General features: G+C 41.3%; 1 protein-coding gene across 1 annotated transcript in view; it reads right to left on the bottom strand.

Annotated features, from left to right (window-relative positions):
- Window positions 1–201: 201 nt before the first annotated feature.
- The window catches only part of LINGO4 (leucine rich repeat and Ig domain containing 4), a 565,734-nt gene continuing 547,870 nt past the window's right edge, over window positions 202–18,065 (bottom strand). The window contains exon 5 of the mRNA XM_044079935.1: window positions 202–2,585. Coding sequence (XP_043935870.1) covers window positions 777–2,576 — 1,800 coding nt within the window. The 5' untranslated portion in view covers window positions 2,577–2,585 and the 3' untranslated portion in view covers window positions 202–776. The remainder of the gene's footprint in view (window positions 2,586–18,065) is intronic.

Here is an 18,065-nt window from a genome sequence, read left to right as displayed (position 1 = left end):
ACTCTTTCTGTACTTAACAGTTGTAAACATAACAACAGATAACTCTCACTGTGATTACCTGACATACTAATGAACTATTATTCTGAAAAGCATTGCACTTAAAACACTATTACAATAAACTATTTTTGTGGGCAATTTTAAGGGAACTAAAATTGTCTGCCAATCTGAAAATAAAAATGTAACACTGAGCACGCAGATACATAAGGATTTGCCTGTTTGAGATTATATTTTATTTTAATTTGCTTTTTTATTTACAGTTTTACATGCATCACTGTTTTGAATAAGTTATCATGTGAGATGTGGTTTCTAAAAGTTTTATAGGAATGTTAAAGGCACCTTCTTTAAGGATCCTGTACAGGAGACATTTGGGGAATTGCATACAAAGAGGCAAAGCTATCAGATTTGATACAGTCAAAGTTATTAGCTGCCTAATATTTGTACAACAGCTGCAAGCCAAATAATAGCATAATTTGGCTTCACAGATTAAATCCCAAACCATTCTCAGAGTCCATTACTGATTAATAATCTCGACTTTTCATTGAGAGATATTGCATGCCTAAATACTATCCTACAGGAAGGGTACAACCGCAGCAGTTTTCACCTGAGTTTAAATATGATGTACCTTAACAGAAAACAATGACAAGGCATCTGCTTAAAATTCTATAAAGTGCTATGACTATGCTGTGGACATGCTTTAATGAGGCAAATGCATCTGTTATTCACATTAGGTGATAGTTTAATTCTTCTGTAGTCATTCATCCCAGTCAATGTTCTGCTTATATCAGTTTCATTGTAAACTTGTTGTCCTCTGTCTCCTCATAATACATGTTGGTACCGTGAGGCACATATTGGATATTTACACTGTGTTTGATCTTGCCTTTGCCTCTGCTCCAACAGAATATGAAAATGAAACACAAAAAGACAGAGGCTGAAAAAGATACAAAACCCATGCATATGGCTATAATTAGGGTCTTGGCATCAAAGGGAAAGGGCCCAAGTGAATAAGTTCCATTTCCAAAAGTCCTGTTACCATAGTATAATGAAAAGTCGGCAACTTTAAGGAGTACCTGAGCAGAGTCATTGCCCCCCGCATTGTTTGCAATGCAGAGATACATCCCACTGTCTTGGATCTGAGCGTAACGGATCTGAAGTGTTCCATCCCGGAGTACCCAGAACCTTCCACTGCTGGTTGCACTTAACAGAGTCTTTTTGGGTGACATCCAAAAAATTTCAGGTACTGGATTTCCATCAGCAATACAACTAAAGGTCACTGTCTCCCCTTCCCTAGTTGTTACTTGACGATAGGTTTTATTTCTGATCCTTGGCTTCTGGCAGGTAAACTGAGGTGGTAAAACAATGTCTGCAAAGTCTTTGAACATCTTACCTTGTACATTTGCTGGTGAGTTGCAAGATGGTTGTTTTCCATCAAAGTTTAACCTCCTTCTCCTTCGAATTATCCACAGCAGTCTACAATCACATGACAAGGGGTTTCCATCCAATCTCAGGGTCTCCAGATTTCCAACAGAATGGAAGGCACCTTCTTCTAAAGTTGTCAGGAAATTATCAGAAACATTGAGAAGACGAAAGTAGGTGAGACCACGAAAGGCATTAAAAGAAACAGTTACCAGCTTCCCACCAACCAGATGAAACTCCCGAAGACGCAAAAGGTCACTTAGCATGTTTCCATAAATCATGGTAATTGGATTGTAGGATAGATCCAGATACATTAGATAAACTAGGTGCTTTAAAGGTCTGTAAGGGACAGAGCTAAGATTGCAGTTTGTAATGAACAGGGAAGTCAGATTCAGTCCATAAAGGCTGTTGGGTGCAAATGTATCTAAAGAAGACCACTGGTCAAGCCTGAGGACCTTTAAAGAGTAGAGGCCCTTAAAAGCAAAGTCTTGAATAAGACTAATATTGATTTTCCTTAATTTGAGAACTACAAGACTGTAAAGCTGTGATAAAGCTTGTGTGGGGATATTTGTCAGGTTACACTTCTCCATAGTCAACCATTGCAAGTTGTGTAGGCCAGCAAAAGCTTGATTGGATATAAAAACTAAGTCATTGTCCCCTGCTTCTAGAGTTCTGAGGTTCGTGAGGTCCTTAAATGTATGATCTAGAAAGACCACAATCTCATTCTGACTAATATCCAGAAACTTAAGATTAAGTAGCCCTTCAAAAGCCCCTGCAGGAATAATTTTCATCTTGTTGCTCCTCAGTTTCAAAGTCCACAAGTCTGTGAGATATGTAAAAGTTCCTGGCTCAATGTAGGAAATGATGTTTTCACTTAACTCAAGCTCTTGAAGCTGCTGTAGACCAGCGAATACATTCTGGCTCAATGACTTCAGTCGATTTTTGCTAAGGTCTAGAATCAAGGTATCTTTGGGGATTCCATCTGGGAGACCCATTAAGCGTTTTTGCTTGCAGATGGCTGTTTTGTTTTTGGTAGAGCATTCACACTTTGAAGGGCAGCCCCAGATGAATCCTAGATTCAACATACCAAGGATAATGAGCAGAATGGACTGCCAGCTGGTCCACCTAGAGTTGGAGCGAAATATTTCCCCAACAACCATCATATCTCCTACCTGAAAGATACAAAAATAAATCAGTGTTGGTAACAGATAAGAAAAAACATATCTAATTAGCGACTGTTTTGCTTAATTTTCACCTCTACCTCCTTCCCCCTATCTGGATTAGTTATCCAACCCAGATAACAGAAATTCAATAGAAGTCCCATGCCATAGCTAAGCTTTGTGAAGGAAGCATCTGTTCCTTGGCGACAAGTGTTCTAGTTCCCTAAATGTAAGCACTAGTTACTGACAATGATGACTTTCTAAGAAATCCATATCTGACAATAAACAGTTAGTTGCACTGTTAGCTGTTCAGTATTCACTGGTTTGACCCATCATATTTCATCTAGTTAAAATGCAACTATCTTTCAGTGAAGAATGAAAAAAAAAATGAAAAAAAAATGATGCAGGTTTGTTGCTGCATTTCATTTGTTTCGCACATATTTTCTTTTTTTTCATTTTTATTCTTATATTTCTATGGAACAGTCATTTTCCTTAACTCAAAATGTTTTTATTTATTATTTGTTTACTGTTGTAGTGTAATGTCAATATTGACCAATTTCAGGCTCAGCTCAAGTGAAATATAAAACATTTCACAAACAAAAGGGGTAGTTCAGAACAGTATGTATACATTCTAGAACTGTAGATATATATACATATATATATATATATATATATATATATATATATATACATTCTAGTAAACAAGCAGACCGTAGTGTGCAATACATATATATATATATATATATATATATATATATATATAAATATATATAGGCCTACCTGAAAATGCCGAAAGTCCACAATGCCGACAACGAAAACACCGACACCGGAAGATCGACAATGGAGAAGACCGAAAGTTGAGAATCCCGACGCTGAGAACACCGACATGTTAAGGTAAGTGTGTGATAGGGATGGATGTTAGGGTCAGGGTGTGGGTAAGGTAAGTGTGTGATAGTGATGGACGTTAGGGTAGGGTGCGGGTCAGGTAAGTGTGCGATAATGACGGACTTTAGGTTTAGGGGCAGGTTAAGTGAGTTAGGGTTAGGGTGCGGGTAAGGTAAGTGTGCGATAGTGACGGACTTGAGGGTTAGGGGTGGATTAAGTGAGTTAGGGTGTGGGTAAGGTAAGTGTGTGATAGTGACAGACTTAAGGGTTAGGGGCTGATTAAGTGAGTTAGGGTTAGGGTGCGGGTAAGGTAAGTGTGCGATAGTGACGGACCTTAGGGTTAGGGTTTGGGTTAAGGTTAGTGCATAGATAGTTGTGTATGTAAGGTTTAGTGTAGGTTTGTAAGGTTTTTGGTGTGCTTGTGTTGTGTGTTTTTCAGGAAAGGTATTTGTTCTGTTGATTGTCGGGATTGTGGTTTGTTGGGCATGTGAAGTTTCGTGTTTTTGAACTTTCGGTTTTGTCTTGTCGGTTATTTCGTTGTTGGTGTTTTGGCATGTCGGTGTTATCAGGTAGACCCATATATATATATATATATATATATATATATATATATATATATATATATATATATATATATACATTCTAGTAAACAAGCAGACTGTAGTGTGCAATATATATATATATATATATATATATATATATATATATATATATATATATATAATTAGTTTTTAAAGTGGATCAACCATTATTAATTCTGTGGGAGGAGAAGAGAAGAGGAAAGGAGGTAGAGGTAATGTTTTAGTGACATGTCCTGTGTTAAAGCACAAACATTTTGCTTACATGAAGAGTTGCTTTTTGAAATGCATTCTGAATTTGGAATAAATGTTAATTTCCTTTAGGATGATTTATATGAACAGTATTAGCCTGCAATAGAAATAATTCTAATGACGTAGAAAGGACAAAAAGTTGAAAATGTGTGAAATATCTTAAAAATTAGAAGCAGAAATTCAATGCAAAATAATGTGTTTAGGAAGAAAAACCACAAAACTAAAGTACAGAAATGAAAAGGAAGCAGCAGCAACAGAAAAAATAGAGCAGGAGCCTGGAGCAGTTATATCAGATGGCACAAAATTAAGAGAATAACTGGAGACTGCAACAGAAAGGAATGGCATGATACAGGGAAAAGTATCACAGCCAAAACAAGTTATTATTAATGCATATATATCTGTGGAGAGTTGGTAAGACACCATCTGCACTTTTGTGGGCAGATCTGGAGACTTCAACATTGTTGAAGGCAGATGGGTGGCAGAGTCAATTGAAAGAGGGCAGCAAAAATGATTCATGGCAACAGAATAAGTCATGAAAAGACAGATAAGAATAGTAAAATGTGCATGGTGTTATAGAAAAGACAGCCATGGAGGGATATGATATGAACTTTTATGCACCACAATGGAATTCATGAAGTCTAATTAAGCACCATCCCTCAAAAAAAGGAATGTCTTCTTAAAGTTTAAGTAATATCAAAAGGAGTAGTGCAATTTATTAGTATGTATGGCAGCTAAAACGCAAAGTTGAGAAGGATGGGAAAAATCAGCTATTGACTAAGTGGAACCCGCAGCTTATTCATCAGGTAGGGATTGGGTCAAAGAGAGCTGATCAAATCAATGGTCTTTATCTGCTGAGAAGGTTTAGGCATGTTTTTTTTCTATAAGACAATACTGAAAATATGTTATTATCCACTTAGTATATATATATATATATATATATATATATATATATATATATATATATATGTATGTAAAAAACTTGGTGCTGATGGGTTGTTGTTCTTGAGAATTTACGACAGGTTTGGAAACCATTTTTCATGCAAAATCATGCAGTTTAGTCATAATTCAATTTGTTTTAAATAAAAGGAACAAAGACAAACAGAGACATTTTTAGCAAGTGTGATCAAAGCAGTACATTTCTGTAGCTGATGTTACAACAACAGACCACTTAACAGAACACACACACACACACACACACACACACACACACACACACACACACACACACACACACACACACACACACACACACACACTGGCACATAAATGCAGTTAATAGACTATATGTAAGGAGTGATTCAAAACACCCTTATGAGGGTTCAGTTAAAGAATTTGAGAAGTCCACAAAGGACATGTATAGCAAGACCCAAACTGGTGTCAGCATTGGGATGGTGTTCATAACTAAGACTTGGATGCCTGGTAACCCATATAGCCCATCTGGTCTTAGCCTGAAAAAAAGCAGCAGTGGCCACTGTAGCTGTGTGGGCTCACCAAGCATAAGATAATCAAGTAGCAGGCAGGACTAGAAAGAATTAAGTTTTACCAGAACTTAGCAATAAAAAATGGCTCAAACATATTCTCTCCTCTCTGCCACAAAAAAGAGGATCTTCTGCAGAAGGTTGAAAAGCACAGGCTAGATTTAGTTGTTCCTACCTCCACATACAACACATCTTAACTGAGAGTGGTCTGCTCTTGAAATTATCCCTAAGAAAGGCCTAAAGTAGATGTGGGAATACTCAAAAGCCTCTGAGTGGGTACTGCTAAACTAGATTTTATATAAATGAGAGGGTCACCTCAATATGACTATGAGTTGCAGAAAGAAAAATGCGGTCTGTTGCTTGTGCATATTTTTTCCTAACAGCTATTCAGAGTATTCTTCTTAGAGAATGGGACAGCTATGTGGTGTGTATTACTGATGAATTCTTTAGTGTTACTGGGAGACTTCAGTGCTCATATGGGGAATAACAGCAATGATTGGGAAGAATGGCTTGCCTGGGATGAACATGAGCACTGAATTATTTATGGAACCCTCTGCTAGTCACAGATTGTTCCTATCAAACACAACGTTTGAACACAAGGATGATCATGTGTACTTTGTACTACAACACCTTAGGTCAAAAGCCATTGACTGACTTTGCAGTGATGTCCTCAGGCTTGAGGCCACATTTTCACACACCTGGGTTTAAGCTAGAGTTGGCAACTAATCATTGTTTAATGGTAAAATGGACTGAACATAAAAGACAGACCTGGACAAACCCTGAAAGCCAAAATATGTAGTGAGGGTATTCTAGCAACACCTAGTCCAGCCTTCTGTTTATGATGATACCATTAAAAGAAATTTTCTCATAAAACTGGGGAGATTGGGACATTAATCTGAATGGACCTTGCTCAAGATGTCTACACCTGAGGTGAGGAACCAAAACCAGCATGAATCCATGCAGCTAAAAGAGTAAGACTAAGAGAACCAGAGGCTCATGTAGTGGGTAAACACATGCTAAGGTATACTAAAGAAAAAGTTTTGTAACCACAAATGACAAAGAGATTTATTAAAACATAAAACAAACATTCAAGCACTTTCAACCCTTCCAACATGGGACTTTATGAGTTTGAGTTTGTCAACAATGCTTATGTGGAGTATTGCATTAAATAGCCAGGTCTAGGAAGACAGCATGCACTGCCTTCCCCTCATCTATTGCTCTGGTGAGTTTCTCAAAGACGTTAACCATGCTTAGCAGGCAGGACCTTCCCTTAGCAAAGTCAAACTGGGTTGGGTCCAGTGCCTGAAGGTTGCCTATGTCTTTATGGATCATTTCCATGGCAATTCATTACACGGATTTTCATATAAGACTAGTCAGACTAATCAGACTAATGGGTTTGTAGGTTTCCAGGGTTGGTTGATGTTCCATCCTTGTGGACAGGGATGACCGTTGCAGTCCTCCATTCACATGGTACAAATCCTGTTTTGAGACTATTAAATAGTGGCTCCAGTAGTCCTGATGTGTCATATTTAAGGCTATTTAGCAGGAATCCCAGGATATTGTTGGGGCCCTTTGAGGCTGTGCTTTTGGCCTTATCAAGTGCCACTAGGACCTATTCTCTATTAATAGTTTTGAGGGCATATGTTTGCACATATTTCTTGGGAGGGTGGCTGGTAAGGAGTGATGGGGAGTAAAGTTCAAGCTGAACTTATCAGTCAGAAGGTTTGCTATGTCACTCTGCTCAATGAAAGTCACACCACTCACTTTCAGTTTGGCACACTGGTTTGTGCTGTCCTTGAGGTTTCAGGCATAGCTGTAGAAGGTCTTGGGGTTGTCTTTTCCCTGGAAGGATACCTTGACCTTGTAGATGGCCTTGTTGGACTTCAACAGTCCTCTTAGTTTCCTGTTTAATTTGATGAGAGAGCTCTTTTCTTAATGGAGTTGTTCTTCCTGATTTTAGCCACATTTTTTCTATACCCTGTTTAGATTAGGATTCCACCAGTGTGTGTGCGTGTGCTTTTTTTTAGTTGGTTTTGTGATTACTCCTAGTAGGTACAGTGGCCTCTGTTAATCCATTTACAAAGTTATATAGCATAGGTTGCTGTAAATCTAGATTAGGAATTGCACTGCTTTTGAAAAAGGGAAAATGGCTTAGCTTAAAATGGCCCACATGGCAGCTAGCCTATTTGTTACCTATGAGTCTATGAACCTTTAGTGCATGTATGTGTGTGTGTGTGTGTGTGTGTGTGTGTGTGTGTGTGTGTGTGTGTGTGTGTGTGTGTCTGTCTGTCTGGTTTATCTGTCTATATGGGTGTACTGAAACTAAATTAAACACCAAAAGATTGACATCTACAAAGTCGATCACAAAAAGTCGACTTTGCAAATGTCAACACGATACTACACATGCATCGAGTAAAAATTTCATGCATGCAAAATTTAAACTTAAAAAATAAAATAAAACATTGTTGTTTGCAGGAGACAAGCCCCCCATGCAATCCCCACATCCCCTGCTAATTATATGTGCTAGCTCCAAGATCGCACAGTCTTGAGGAAAGGGCTTATTTCTCTGCCCTGAGAAATGTGAGATCTCACACACTTGTTGACTATCTGTCTAGTCAACCATATTTTCTCTGCTAAGCAGATGTTGACCAAAGATAGATTCAATGTATTTCAGTGGAGGACCCCATGTATATATGGGAGCATAGCCTTTCATCGAAATGAGCTTTTGTTGAAAGCCCTGAAAAGCCATTTCAGCTCATCAGAACTGACCTGATCAAAAAGTATAGAATTTTTCTGAGATTATAGAATAGCAGGGATTGTGGAATTTTCCCCCTCTCCTTTGCAGTGTAGTCATGGATCTGGTATATACCAGGAGCAGGAGGTTAAAAATGTTTTTTGTGTTTTTTATTTTTTTTTTTGGTTCAGTGTCATGAGTTTTGATTGTTACAGAATGATGATTTGAGGGTTGTTATTTTTTGTTTTATACATACACACACACACACACACACACACACACACACACACACACATATATATAATTATATATATATATATATATATATATATATATATATATATATATATATATAGGTCTACTTTACGTAGTCGATGACCATATGATCGACTTTCAAAAAGCCGACCATGTAAAATAAACAAAAAACTTACAACAAACACTTACCTTTCAACTGTTAGCAGGTGGGCAAGCCCCACTGTACCCCCCATGGGGGACTCCACTCCCCACACCCCTCGTAACTTAAATATACCAACTCCGAGATCACACTACAGTGCGGAAGAAGGAAAATTTCCTATTCCACACTGTACAGAGATAGCGGTCTCCCATGGTCGGCTTTTCGAAAGTCGATCATATAGTCTCGGCCATATGAAAGTCAAGTCGACTTTCTGAAAAGTCGACCATGTGCAGGGGACCCATATATATATATATATATATATATATATACACACACACATACATATACATATATATATGGGTCTACTATATATATATATATATATATATATATATATATATATATATATATATGTATATATATATATATATATATATATATATTTACATACATATATATGGGTCTACCTTAATTAAAACCCATTTTGTTGAGTCCGCAATATCAAAAGCTGACTTAGTCGAACTCCTAGAACAGCAAAAACGGCTTCCGGGAATGTAACCAGCTGCCACAGTAGTTCATGTTTTTTTAAAAGATTAGGAATGTCTCCTTACATTTCCAAAAGGCCCACATGGTCAATAATTTGAAATTTAAAGCCAGCGTGTCATTTGTGCAGCTGCAGGTGTTGAGTCAGTGCATTATTCTTGCACTTAGCTCTTATTTCAGAAAGATGGCCAGAAATTCTTCTTTTAAGTCTGTTCAGCATTTTCCCCACATAAAATGATTCACAGTCAATGCACTGTAAACCACCTGCATTGAGTTACAGTTTTAATCACTTTCTTTAAATAAGGGCAGAAAAATATTTCCCTCTTGTATGTGCAGGCAAAAGACACAGTTGGCTCCACACTTACTGGTGCATGTATCCTGTGGTCTAGGCCTACCTTCAACCCAGCTCTTGATGTTCCTGGCTTTCCTATGCACAAAGGATGGAGCTTCTCCAAGGATGTCCATTAAATATGAGCTTTCAGTAATTATGGCCCAGTTCTCTCTAATAACATTAACAATGCTGTAATAGTCAACAGTAAAAGTCAAGATACAACCGTCTTTAGATTTGTTGCCCATAGATTTCTTTAACACCCTCCTATAAGGCCCATTAAGTGCTGGTACATTATTACTTTTTAGTTCAATTATAGGATTCCAAGTCAATCAGTCATTTTTTACTTAGTTAGTGTCTTAATTGATTAATAAAGTTTTGATTAGTTGGTTAGCTTATACAGAGTGTTAATAAACTAGTTCTAGATTGTAATTTCTCTCTAGTTTCAGTTTTAGGTAGCACAGTCTCCGATTACACTATGGTGTTAAGGGGGGTGGGAGACTTGGCTAAAGAAATGATTTTAATGCTTTTATTGCTCTTAACAGAATCACCCTCTGTAACTACTCCCTTGCTCCAAACAAACCCCTGAATTCAGCAAACCCTACACGGTGTGCAGGACTAGTGCTGGAGCTCCAGCAGTCAATATGACTACCGTGCAATCCAGGAATAAGCTGTAGGGATATACATGAGCGCTCCTGCACTAGTCCTGCACAGACTCAGTCCCTGTATGCAAATTACCCCATTTGCAGGAGAAATACATGCAAATGAGGTAAATTTGCGATCCAGGAAGCTGGAAGCCGGCCTTGCAGGACTAGTTTAATCTGCAGAAATGTACTCCGCCAGTAACAGAGTACATTTCTGCAAACTACAAAATGGAGCTAAAGGGTGGATATTATGGAGAAAGCATGCTAATGGCCAAATATAAGGCCATTGGCATGTAAAACAGTTGCAAAAATAAAAAAAATCAACTTTCATATTTTTTTAGCCGATCTCAGCGGTTTAAGCATAGGGCAGCAGATCGCAAACGGGACCAGGCGAAAAATAAGAAAAAAAACCCTAAAATAAGGATTCTAACCAAAATCACTATTTTACCATTATACTCAATGGCAGGCAGAAGACAACATGGCCAGTGAATAGTGGTTGCTAAGGGGGGAGGCTCAGTGTGGGACATGTAACTATGCATCAGCAGGCAATCCTATGCAAATAAGGGGAATGATACTGAATCCTAGATTTCCCCTCCATGCTAGTCAGCACCCAACAGTGTAAGAGCAGAAATAGCTTGGTGCAAGCCTAGGAGTTAGCTGACATCATGGGGGGGGGGTTGTCAGGTATACTGTAAGCAGATTGGAGCCCTATGGCTTGGGTTTGCCCTTAGCTTAGCAGAGCTAAGCAAGGGTGTGTGTCTGAGGCTGCCTAGCACTCTTTACATTGCCTAAGCGGGCTTGCATGCCACTCACCGGGTTTTAAAGGGAAAAAAAAAAGAAGTAAACTAGGAAATAGCAGCTCTGTGCACATTTGAACACTGTGTTTGTGTGGTGCGCCCCTGAGCTTAAACAGGAAGGCAATGGGAAGGGACAACTGCAGTAGGAAGGTAATCTAGGAGAGCTAGTATAGCTGGCAGGTGAAATGTATCAGAATCAACCACTTACACAGGCAGCAGACCAGCCCAGCCCAGAACACTACTATAAACTATGCAAACACCTTTCCCTCTAGTTTTTCCAACATACTTTACACCACCGGTGTACACAAGTGGGGAAATTTTAACAAACAAAAACAACAGAATGATAGGGGCTGCAGCAGCTATGAGACACCAACATGTGGAAGAGGCTGAAGGTGGTGAGGATGAGAATGCTGCTGACCAACCCACAGTGAGAAGATGGAGAAGGGTGTACAGACCCAAGGTAACCTACCAGGGGCTACATGTGCTGAGATAGTGGAGCACTATAGGGTGGACAGGGACCTCCTACAGCAAATTGTTGAGCTGTGCCAGCCACATCTGACACACAGAACTAACAGAGGGGAACCTATCCCAGTGGATACCAAGGTATGTGTAGGCCTAGGTATACTAGCCACAGGTACCTCCGAAAGCCCAACTGGGGATATCATGGGGATCTCACAGGCATCAGCATCCAGAGTATTCCACCAGTTCCTGGATGCCATGTCAGCACATGCTGGTGAGCACGTATATTTTCTCAACACCCGTGAGGTGTTGACCAGCAATATGCATCTCTTCCACCAAATAGCAGAATACCCTGAGGTGGTGGGTGCTATAGATTGCACGCACATATGCATCAAAGCACCATCCGGTGAGTGGGGTAGGGTCTACACCAACCACAAGGGCTTCCCCTCCGTCAACTGCCAGGTCATGTGCGATGCCCAGGGCATTATAATAAATGTATGTGCTGGCTGCCCTGGAAGCTATCACGATTTACACATCTGGCATCTGATGCAGCTGTACCATATATTTGCCATTGGGGACATCCCTTTCGATCACCTAGTGGGGGATGCTGGTTATGCACTGGAGACATAGCTGATGACACCCATCAGAAATGCACACACACACACACACCTGAACAAGACCGCCATAATGAGGCACACGCACAGACCAGAATCATAATAGAGCATGTTTTTTGGGATGCTCAAGTTACGGTTACGGTGCCTGGACACATCTGGTGGAGCCTTGCAGTACTCACTAGCTACATGTATCCAAATTGTTATTGTATGTGCCATGCTACACAATATGATCCTGTGGAAGCAGCTGCAGCAGGAAAAGCACAGGGCAGGGCCACACAGCCCCCCACCAATGCCAAGGCCTGCATAGGCACAGAGTGACTCAGAGGAGGAACAACCTGAGCCTGCCCCAGTAGGCAGATGGAGGCAAGTCCAGTATGCCATGGCCTTGGCAAAGAGGCAACGCATAACACATACACTGACACAGTAGGGACCCAGGGAATGACACCTCTCTCTGACTCGCACGTACAGTAAAAGGGATGCCAAACATGATACTACCTGTGCTCAGCCATGTATAGGGAGTGTACTATGTGCATCCAACATAGGCAGCCCCCAGCACCATCCTCAATACTGGCAAACTCACAAGGTAAGTCACTCCCCTTACCGATTGCTGATTGGAGTAGTATGTGTTGTTACTTGTATCTATGGTATGGATGTGAGCATGCAAGGGAATCGGGTGGCTGAATGGGGATGCCAGCAGATAGTAGGCACCTATAGTGGCAGCATGAGATCTGTAACAAATAAGGGGGTCACCATAGTAGCCAGTACTACACATGGTGACAAAACTCACTGCAGGAAATGTGCTGGACCACATGTGTGTCCATATGACACACACATGCCAGTCAGGGAGGTTCACATACCCAACATCATTCACAGCCAGCAGGACAGGTGTAGACAATCACATACAAAGGCTGTGCTAAGGCCACTGAATGATGCCTATAGGTAACCTACCCCCGAGGCCTACACAGACAGACTACATCAGGTCAGGCAGTGGGATGTTAGTTTTGAAGGGTAGGAAGTCAGAAGGTAATATGTAGGTCAATCAAACCTAAGACCTGTAGTACACTGACATGCCTCTAGTCAGCATGATAGGTTAGAAAACAGAATGAAATGGAGTACCTGACATACCTGTACAGTCATAGCAAATGTGTACAAGTGTCAGGTGTGCCCCCCCCCGAATCCTGTGCAGCAATGTAGAAACAGTCAGGTGTGCCCCCCCCATATCCTATGTTGATAGGTTCATAGGTTCATAGGTTGGTACTAGGCTATTGGCCCTAGGGCCTATACAAGACTAGCCAAACAATTCCCCGGATATTTCTTCCCACAATATTTACTTCCCTGGACCCCTTTCTAGCAGGGCAACTGATGTTATCCACGGGGTGAATTTCCTATCTCCCATCCAATGGTTAAGGTTCCGTTTGAAGTGGGCCAAGGAGGCGCTCTGCTTGATATATATGGGCAGTCTGTTCCAGAGTATGGGGAGTCTCTGAGTCAGGAACCTATCCCTCCAGCATGTTTTGTTCATTGTGATGACAAGATTTAGATCCCTGGAGCATGTGGCTCTGAAGAATTGGGATTTCTTTAAGTGGAGCATGTCGAACAGCTCAGGGTTTGACATGGCCTTGTATGTTAAGCAGAGATCGCCTCTGAGTAGACGATATGCCACAGAGTATAGCTGGAGTTTTTTAAACGGTCAGCATAGGGTATCTGCTTTAGGCCTGTGATTCTTATAGTGAGGTATTTCTGCAGCTTTTCCAGCTGTTGCAGATGTGTTGTGAGATACATACCAAACAGGGCATTGTACTCTATAATGGGTCTAATGAGGGATGAGTACAGTGGGACAATGACCTCCTTTTTTCCTGGATGAAAAGCTCTTAGTGATGAGGTGTGCCACATAGAAGGATTTCCTGACTGTTGTGGTGATGTGGTTATTAAAGGTGAGACCATTGTCTACCTGTGTCCCGAAGTCTGTCATCACACTTTCAGTGTTTAGTGTACTGCCACCTATGTGGCAATTCATGGGTACATGGTTTTTCCCAAAGGGGATAACTGTACATTTCTTGCCATTAAACTTGAGCCCATGGCTCTGGCACCAAGCATCTGTTTCTGTAAGGCCCTTTTGTAGAATATCCACATCATTTGGAGATTCAGTAATGGCTCCCAGTTTGCAGTCATCTGCAAACTTTGTTGGCAAGAGTCCCTTAGTGTTGGCCTGTACTTCAGAGAAGTAGATGCCAAACAAGAGCAGTCCCAGGACTGAACCCTGAGGTACTCCACTTGTCACTTGTCTGAAGCTGGATTTGGAGTTGGCTACTTTTACAGTCTGGGTTCTGTCAGTACGCCAGTTGGCAACCCATCGAGTGATGTAGGGATGTATGCCCAGCTTAGTAAGTTTATCTATGATTCCAGAGTAGGGGATGGTGTTGAAGACCTTGGCGAGGTCCAGATAGGCTGTGTGGACCGCCTTACCCTCATCCACAGCTCTGGAGACTGATTTGAAGAAGTTAATCAGGTTCAGAAGACAAGATCGACTTCACGAACCAAAACTGGGTGGGATCCAGTGTTTGAAGGTTGACAATGTCTTTGTTTATAAGTTCCATGATAATGCATTCCATGCCCTTGCAGATCAGGCTCATCAGACTGATGGGACGGTAGTTACTGGGATCCAAGGTGGATCCCCCCTTGTGGAGTGGGATAACTGTAGCTGTGCGCCACTCAGTGGGCATGAAGCCTGAGGTGAGACTATGATTAAACATGACACTTAGGTGAGGTGCCAGTTCATTTTGTAGTTCATGTAGTACACAGCCCAGGATGTCATCTGGTCCCATGGATACTGTATTCTTAGCTTTGGAGAGTGCGGTTTCTACCTGTATGGCCGTGATTACCGGAATTTGGAAATCTTTTGGTATTGAGATGGGCCCTTTAGGGGGTGAGAGGGGGGTGAAGTTAGCACTAAATCGATCTGCCAGGATATTGGCAATATCCTTGGGATCAGTGTATTTAATGCCATTCTGTTGTAGCTCAGAGCAGATCTGAGCATTGCCATTTAGATTCTTGACATAACTATAGAATGTCTTGTGGTTGTCTTTGAAATCTTTGGCAATTTTATTTTCGTAACTAGCTTTCTAGGATTTTATGAGGGATCTCAGCTTCTTACTGAGGCTGGTAAGGGAGTTTTTTTGCATCCTGGGATTTTCCTCTTTTCTGCAACAGTTTCTTCCTTCTGTTGTATAGTTTGTTTATGGCAGGAGACCACCAGATTGGCTTCCTTTTTTTGGAGGAGAGTGTCTTGGTTCTATTTGGGACGCCACAATTCATGCATGAGTGGATGTGCTCATACAGTGCTTTAGTGTAGGATTCAGCAGTCGAACTTTCAGCTCCCGTCTGCATGGGTGTCATGAAGTTTGTCCCTTCTGACGTACGTAGCATGAAGTTGGCTTTGGAGAAGTTTTTTACGGCGGTTTCCTTACTGGGGGTGGGGGTGGGATGTGGATGTCAAGGGTGATTTGCTTATGGTCAGACCTGACCAATGAGGGGGTGACCACTGGTGTGGAGCATCTATCTCCCATGTTGGTAATGACCAGGTCTAGGATATTGGCACCCCTGGTGGGACAAAGGATTAGTTGATCCAGGCCATTGGAATTTATGAATTCCAAGAACCGTTGGGAAAAGGTGTTGGTACCCGTGTAGTTTTCCCAGTTAATGGCAGGGTAGTTGAAATCACCCGGAATTAGGGTGTTTGGTTGTATCTTAATATTTTCCAGTATGTTTAGAAAGGTGCAGTGAGAATCTTGGGGCATGGTGTGGGATCTGTAGCAAGCTACAATTTGGATTGCATTCTTAGTTAATGTTAGTTGCACCTGGAGAGTTTCAGATGCTTTGTGTTGGGCAACTAGCCTGGAGGTGTAAATATCCTTGGTGAATATGGACACTCCTCCACCTTTAGTGTTTCGGTCTTGATTTGGTGGCTGAAAAGTGTGTTAAGAGTTGTAGCCTGGTATTGCAGGGGTGCTGTCTGGCATCTTGAACCAGATCTCAGTTACTGCACATATATCGATGTTCTCCATTTTAGGAGTACCTAGAGAGAATGCATTTTGAGGTTTAGACTTCGAACATTGAGTAGCATTACCTTCAGATTATGCATGCTTGCATCTGTTACGGTGGTGGTTTTGTCCTTTGAACCTTGCCTAAAAAAGGCACTATAGGGGTGGCAAGAGCTTTAGCCAGTAACCTGAATCCCAGGGGTGACAGGTGCAGACCATATCTGGCAAAGCATCGTGGTTTGTCGATCATGTCATCCCAGGCAGACAGATACTGGATCCCCTTTGAATGACACCAGAAGCTTAGCCAATTGTTGAAGTCAATCATTTTGTCCTTATACTGTGGTATCATTCTGGGCAAAGGCAGGATGGTACTCAGGGCTAGGGTCACACCTGCCTGGGCCACATGATTCGAGAGCTCTTCCATGTCTCTTTTCATGTAGTCCAGGGAGGTTCGTCTCAAGTCATTCAATCCAACATGGACAATGACAGAGTCGTATTTGTACTTGTTGTGGAGTGACTTGAATGCATGTGTTATGTGGCAGATCCTGGCACCCGACAGGCAGCTGACTGTAATTTTCTTCTTGCTCAGCCTGGTGAGTGGGACATCAGTGTGCCTGACTATAGAGTCACCTATGACTAAAGTGTTGGGTACGTTGTCTTGCCTTAGGGGCTGTTGTTGGGTGGCATACTGGTGTTGTGAGCTATGTGTCACTTTGGTTGTGACTGGTGTTTGTTGGCATTTCAGCTTCGGAGGTCCTTGTTGCTTGGACAGGTTAATGTTAAGGGCCTCTGCATATGTAGGTTTAGTGTTGCTATGTGTGGGTATTGATGGTGTGGGTTTTGAAGGGCTATGTGTTGCTTCAGGTGTAGTGCAGGTGTTAACCTTCTCCTCTTGACTGTCTAGCACTATCTTGGCAGGAGAGAGCTTTGCTTTCAGTTTGGCTATGTAAGTGCATTTCTCACAGGCTGTAGTGCTGGGTGATAGGAGGAGAGGGTTGTCTGTGTACATGAGGCAGTTGCTGCATTTCCCCAGTATGCCCAGATTCACCAGGTGGACAGGAGAAATCACCGGAAGATGACCCTTGGACATGCCTGTTTAGGTGCTTTTTTTGCAAAGTACAGGAGATGTTTTCCCTTACCTTTGCAAGGTACTTTGCAATTATAGGTTGTTTAATGCCTATGATTAATTTCTCCTTATTAACAAGGAGATTTGAGAGCTTGTATCAGTTTAAGGCTTCCTAGTGCATTCCAGCAGGTTCTAGAGCAAGTGCTGGTCACAGGGGTTCAAATTTTAGTGCTACTATTGAGAAACCAGCTAGTGCTAAGGGAAAATTTGAAGAGCAAAATTTCTGGCACCTGGAATAGTTTAACCGTAGCCCTGCAGTGCTGCATGATGCAAAAAATGCGCAAACACACACGTTTGTAAGCTATAAAGTTGAAAGCTATAGAAATCAGCCCAAAATGGCTAATAAAATTACAGTTTCAGAGCTGGAAAGTTGAAAGGGATAGAAATCAGCCCAAAATGGCTAATAAAATTACAATTTCAGAGCTGGAAACCACTCATCTAGTGTTAGATAGGCAGTACAATGCTCACCACTCCCACTGGTAAGCAGTAGGACTTCCCTCTACCACAGCAAGGTCTGGATAGCTCTGAACACAGAAAATAAAGTCCTGCAACCAGCAAAGCCTGGGATCTGGACTATACTATCTAAGAAAGGCGGGAAACGAGCAAACAAGATAGTATTT

Source organism: Protopterus annectens, chromosome 8.part0, assembly GCF_019279795.1.
Source record: "Protopterus annectens isolate FY-2018-M chromosome 8.part0, PAN1.0, whole genome shotgun sequence".
Taxonomy (NCBI): domain Eukaryota; kingdom Metazoa; phylum Chordata; order Ceratodontiformes; family Protopteridae; genus Protopterus; species Protopterus annectens.
This window is presented reverse-complemented; position numbering and strand designations above follow the sequence as displayed.